The following is a 6,593-nucleotide window of genomic DNA, read 5'->3' on the forward strand; positions in this document are numbered from 1 at the left end:
CGAAATAAACAAGTCATTATATGAAAAAGAAAACCAACAAAGTATAATATCAAACAGAATTCTGGAATTGGAGAATTATATTGGTTCACGAGCAAGACATTCAGTAAAAATGGGATTAAAATCTCGCACGTGAATACTGTGAAAAAAACAATTTGTCGTGGGGGGGTTTAGACAATGATGAAGGAATAAATGAGACACTTGTTTTTGGTACTGTTTTGGAAGTTATTAATGTTGATGATATCTATACCACTGCAGTTGAAGTTGCTGCAGGAAATAATATTCATAATTTAATTGTGAAGGATAAGGAGATTGCTACAAAAATCGTTTCTCATATTAAAGCACTTAATGGGCACAGGAACGATATCAAGTATGGCAAAAATTATTCAATTGTACTGAGCCCTATTAATGATATAAAACAATTAAATAAAAGCTATTTTAAATATGACATCGGTTCTGAAAAGAATGCAATTTCAATGATTGATATTATTCAATTCGATGAAAGAGTGAGGCCAGTAATCGAGCAGATATTTGGAAATTATGTCATTGTTGAGAGCTTAGATAATGCGAAGTATTTGGTTGACAAATATAATGTGAATTGCATAACTTTAGATGGAGATGAATGGGATAACAAAGGCTGCGTCAGAGGAGGATATCGCAATATAAATCTTCCAGGAGCTCAACAAAACAGCATTATTATTTGCTCAAGACAACTGAAAAATCTGATTCATGAGAATTCAATATTGCGTTCAGAAATTTATAACATTAAAAGTAAGATAAAAGAAATAGAAGATCGAGTATTGGAGTTAGGCCATGATAGAGAAGAATATCTTAGTACTCGGGAGAGATTTATATCACAAATTTCAAAATCAAAGGAAATGATTCATTTATCCGAGAGCAAAAAAAGAAATATTCAATCAGTTATTATTAAAGTTAAAGAAGAAGAAGAAAAAGCAGTTAGAAGTACTGACACTGTTCAAAATTATATTGTTGCGTTGAAAAGCGAACTTTCATGCGAATCCCTTTCTAATGGACTGACTCTAGATGAGGAAAATTTGCTGAAAGAAATAATTTCGAAAATACGAACACTTGAATATTACGAAATTCCAAAAGTGGAAAGGGAGATTTCTGATCTTTGTAATGATATTGATAAGCATGAAGTCCACTTGAACACACTTTTTGAAGAGTTATACCGTATTCAGGAAGAAAAACAGGAAGAGGATAATATGAAGTTAAATTGTGATAACTTTGAGACAAATGGGTTGCTAATGGAGTATAATAAGTTACTTGAAGAATCAAAAGAATTCTTTAATGAAATAGTAAATAAGGTTGAATCTACAAAAAAAAAGTCAATAGAAATTGAAGAGCTTAAGCGTTCAAGAATGCACGAAGAAAGTTTAGCTCTAAATTCTAGAAATGAATTGATTTCTCTTGTTTCAAGTCTACAAAAAAAGTACGATAAATTTCGACAGGCTAAAGAAATCGCTTTACATGAGAGGACCAAGTACTCAGACTCTCAAAATGTTATTTCTGAGATAAATATTCCCAAGGAAAAAAGTAAGGTTTATCAAGAACTTCAAATAGTACAAAAGAAATTATCGGAAGACTACAGATCTATTAACAGAAAGGTTATATCAGAGTTGGATCAATTCATTCAAGAGTACACAGATCTATCGGATCGTCACAAGGAACTAAACTCCGCTATGAGTTCCATTCAGCTATTAATTGAAACTCTAGACATTCAAAAAGAAAAAACCTTACTAAAAACTTTTGAAGAAATCAACTTTTATTTCAACCAGGTATTTAGGGAACTAATTCCCAACGGAGATGCGAAGCTTATTCTAAGACTATCAAATGATGCCAGAAGCATAGCAGATGAAAACGATGATAACACAAATAAGAAACCATCTTATAAAAAAAATAACTCAATTGACAATAAGTATTTAAATAATACCATGGCTAAAGAAAGTGATTCAACTCTTTTGGGAATAGGAATTAGAGTTACTTTTCATGTGGGGAGCAACTCTCAAATTAATTCAACAAATACACAGAAAAAAGCTAATGGCCAAGCTGGAAATTACTATTCTCTTAACCAACTTAGCGGAGGCCAGAAAACTTTAGTTGCATTAGCATTCTTATTCGCACTGCACAGGGCAGATCCCGCGCCCATGTATCTTTTGGATGAAGTAGATGCTGCACTTGATGACCAGTATCGTTGGTCAGTCGCAAACTTGATCAAAAAACAATCCATTTCAACACAATTTATTGTTACAACATTCAGGCCCCAGATTCTTCAGATTGCGGATAAATATTTTCAGGTATCTCAAGTAAATAGATCTAGCTATGTGAGCGAAATTTCTAAGCAACAAGCTCTGGAATTACAACAAGAGCAATATCAACAAAAGAAGTCACATGAGTTGATATCTGATGACTGAATTATACTTTAAAAATATGCGTGTTGGCTATTTATAGTTTAATATTATATTTAATATATTATCGCAATGCTCCCTTTCTAAAATTCTTTTCTTCTCTGCAAATTCAACCTCTCTTGAATACAATGCAATTGCATGAGAAAATAACCTTTTGCTTTCTATTGATTCAAAAACGGTGTTTTCGCTTTGTTTGTTTATTTCTTCTAATCTTATAGAGAGTTTTTCAGAAGGGATTACACCTGAAATGGGGTGTTCTTTAACATGCCTAGATAGGTCACCGACCTCTTTAACTATGGCCTTGAATCCCTTCTCTTTTTCATCGTTTAGCTCCCTTAATCTTCTTAAAACATGATCTTGCGTAAAATTTGGATATTTTTTACTAAAATCAGCTTTCAACCCAAAATAAGGTAGAAGTGGGTAAACTCCTTTAAATGAATCTTGGTACATTCTATCAATTCCCAATTTAAGCATTAGAACTTCCTCATCAACTTTACATGCAGAATATAGTAATTTTTCAAAATTTTCTTGGTCAATCGCTAAGTTGTCAATGACTTCTTTTTGCGCTCTTACAATTTTATCTTTAAAACCACCGTTTGAAAAAATGATTTCAAAATAATTTGAAAACTCAATAGAATTATCATCAATTGGAATATTTATTGATGATACCAAGTTACTAAATTCCATCAAAATTGGGTGAATTTCATTGGAAATGGATACTAACAAATTTTTTATTTCTTCGTTATCCAACTTTCGATTCGAAAGTTCTTTCTTATTATTTTTTGTAATATACCATACCCCTCCAATTACCACTCCAATTAAACCTAAAGTTAATAAAAACCTATTTTTATCCGTAAATAAATCATTTTTCATTCATTTATGAAATTTAATTTAAAAATTATGCACATAAAATTGAGCGCAAATTATTCATAAGTTTGTTAATCCCTTGGAATTAATGAAAACTCAAAATGTTCGTTTTTTAATATTCAACATAGATCACGACGCACTAATTTGTTTAATTTAATAAGTTTAATGAACTTTCAGAAACAAATTCAATGAAAAATTTCTTTTGGCATTTCAAATCAGGTATTTTTGAAGCCTTCATTAACATGCGCCAAAACTTATTAATCATAGTCTAATTAAATGGTAATGAAGATTATCAATGCTTATTCGAAGAATATTTGCGATTGTAAATTCCTTTTTTTAAATTTAAGATATTAAGTTAGGATATTTTTCTTGCGGAAACACAATTAATAGAAGAATAATAGTAACGACATACATAAATAGTTCAATAATTTTAGTAAATTTGATTTCTCACTTGAATATTATTTCTATTATTTAAGGACTGGATTTAACAGAAGGATCTAAATTAAAGGGGTTTTTTTCCAAACCATATATTTCTTTTAAATATTAAATTGAATCATCGTACTTAGAAATAGATTATCTTAAAAAAAATCGTTGTCAGCATTGAAGAGTGCTTCAATAAAAAGATAATTATTTTACTAGCAGTTAGTAATATTTATACAATTCCTATAAAAAAGTCCATAAGATAATTTTTTTTAATTTTAAAACCTAATTAATGTTTAGTCAAATCTGTATATTTAAAAATTTTTTTAAATACTTTTTTTGCTCCCCACCTATTTTCTTACCTTTTGTTAGAGCAATATTAAATTGTTAAAAGATTAAAGAAATAAGATTCTTATCATATAACAATTCATTGACTCAATATATTCATTATTAAACATTTTATTATTAATTATTTAATAAATTATTTTTATTTCTGATATTCACATTGGTTGACTTGTAATGTGTGGAGTTTCAGCAATTTTTATTTTAGATATAAATGGGAAGCCAATAATAGGAAGAAACTATAAAGGCGATATTTCAGAAAGTGGAGTTTTAGATGCTTTTCAACAACATGTTATAGAACAAGAAGAATCTTGCATTAAACCAATTTTCTCTTCAAAAATGATTACATATTGTTGGATTAAATACAACAACTTGTATTTGGTATTACTTTCAAGAAAAAATTCAAATGCAATCATGATGATAACATTTCTATATAAGTTAATTGAAATTTTAAAAGATTATTTCAAGGTTTTGGAGGAAGAAAGTATAAGAGATAACTTCGTAGTAATATATGAATTATTGGATGAGATAATGGATAACGGCTTTCCTCAGATAACAGAAGTCAAAGTTTTGCGTGAATATATAAAAAACGAAGCACATGAACTCTCCGCAGCATCCGTATTGGTGCAAAGTAGAAATAGCTCTTCATCTATAAAACCACCTTCTGCATTATCGAATGTAATTTCTTGGAGACCAGAAGGAATAAAACATAAAAAGAATGAAATATTTCTAGATGTAATTGAGAAAGTAAATATGATAATTGGTTCTAGTGGGGATGTAATAAATAGTGAGATTGTTGGAACATTAACAATGAAAAGCTACCTTTCTGGTATGCCAGAACTTAAGCTCGGATTAAATGATAGACTCGGCGATGCTTCCATTTCTACTAGCAATGCCAATCGTAATTCAGCCTCTAGTTCAAATAGAAACTCCATATTGAAAAATAAATCAGTTGAGATAGAGGATATCAAGTTTCATCAATGCGTAAGACTTGCAAGATTTGAGAGCGATAGGACGATTTCTTTTATCCCTCCTGATGGACAATTTGAATTAATGAGCTACAGATTAACTCCATCATCTAATTTAAAGCCACTATTTAAGGTTGATGTAAATATTGAAAATATCAGTACTACTCGTATGAAGTATGTTATCAAAGTTAAAGGCCAATATAAAGCAAGAAGTGTTGCAAAGAATACAGAAATTCAAATCCCAGTTCCGAGTGATGTTATAATACCTACTTTTAAAACATCAATGGGTACAGTCAAATACTCTCCTGAGCGTGATTTAATAGTATGGAATATTAAGACATTTTCTGGGCAGAAGGAATTTACAATGACCGCAATTTTCGATATTCCATCCATCATCAATGAGACAAATACAAGCAAACGTCCAGTAACAGTTGGCTTCGAAATTCCGTATTTCACAATTTCAGGTCTTACTATAAGATACCTGAAAATCACAGAGAAGAGCGGATATCAGGCTCTTCCATGGGTGAGATACATAACGCAGAATGGAAATTACGAAATAAGAATGCCATAAACATGGTAGAATTGGTTTAGACAATTTAAACTAGATTATAATTAATTTTGATTATTTACAAGCTAATTTTAATTCATACAAATAGTCTTTAAGAAAAATGAGGTATATAGTACCATAAATATTAGTCATACGGATTTGCAAACGACAAATTATAGTTAGCTCGGGTCATTTTCATTAATTTTCAAATCTTTGTTATTGTAGTAAGTGCTAGAATTCTGCACAATAGATTAATCCGCTTACGTACCGGAAAATCTAAGTAATTAATATTTTTTTTTAGCGCGCGCCTGTAATATCTCTTAACACGCGTATAAAGCGGTTGAATATTATTAATAAAATAATGTAGCAAGAGAATATTATACATTAATTGCCAACTTAACCCGGCATTATTGGTTAATAGTTAATTTCGACGAATAATTACAAACATTTCCAAATTCTTCAGCTAATAATATTGATTGAATTAAGATTTATAGACTGAAATTTTTTATTTGCTTCTTACCAATTATTCATTTTTTTTGGTACATTAAACAAGTAGATAATTGAGAATAATTAATTAAAAGTTTATTTTGGAGATAAAACCGGCATTAAATGCTTGTAAAGAGAAATTACTAACTTATATATATACATAAATATATATATATATATATATATATATATATTTATGTATATATATAAGGTAGTAATTTCTCTTTACAAGCATTTAATGCCGGTTTTATCTCCAAAATAAACTTTTAATTAATTATTCTCAATTATCTACTTGTTTAATGTACCAAAAAAAATGAATAATTGGTAAGAAGCACATAAAAAATTTCAGTCTATAAATCTTAATTCAATCAATATTATTAGCCGAAGCATTTGGAAAATGTTTCGAATTATTCGTCGAAATTAACTATTAACCAATAATTGCCGGGTTAAGTTGGCCCATAATGTATAAAATTCCCCTGCTACATTATTTTATTAATGAAATTTAACCGCCTTACACGCGTCGTAGGAAGGAATACC

At 29.6% G+C, this 6,593-nt stretch overlaps 3 protein-coding genes across 3 annotated transcripts; 2 read left to right on the forward strand and 1 right to left on the reverse strand.

The window, feature by feature from the left end:
• The first annotated feature begins 473 nt into the window (after positions 1-473).
• On the forward strand, positions 474-2,432 carry Chro.70306 (involved in sister chromatid cohesion; Smc3p). The annotated part of the gene is made up of 1 exon (XM_660656.1): positions 474-2,432. One exon carries the CDS (start codon positions 474-476, stop codon positions 2,430-2,432), a length of 1,959 nt encoding a protein of 652 aa, XP_665748.1.
• Positions 2,433-2,459: 27 nt separating this feature from the next.
• Chro.70305 (hypothetical protein) lies at positions 2,460-3,299 on the reverse strand. Its single annotated transcript, XM_660657.1, has 1 exon — positions 2,460-3,299. One exon carries the CDS (start codon positions 3,297-3,299, stop codon positions 2,460-2,462), a length of 840 nt encoding a protein of 279 aa, XP_665749.1.
• A 933-nt stretch (positions 3,300-4,232) lies between these two features.
• Positions 4,233-5,594, forward strand: Chro.70304 (clathrin-adaptor medium chain). Its single annotated transcript, XM_660658.1, has 1 exon — positions 4,233-5,594. The coding sequence occupies one exon, from the start codon at positions 4,233-4,235 to the stop codon at positions 5,592-5,594; it is 1,362 nt and encodes a 453-aa protein (XP_665750.1).
• The last annotated feature ends 999 nt before the right edge of the window (positions 5,595-6,593 follow it).

Source organism: Cryptosporidium hominis (genome assembly GCF_000006425.1).
Source record: "Cryptosporidium hominis TU502 chromosome 7 CHRO017069, whole genome shotgun sequence".
Taxonomy (NCBI): domain Eukaryota; phylum Apicomplexa; class Conoidasida; order Eucoccidiorida; family Cryptosporidiidae; genus Cryptosporidium; species Cryptosporidium hominis.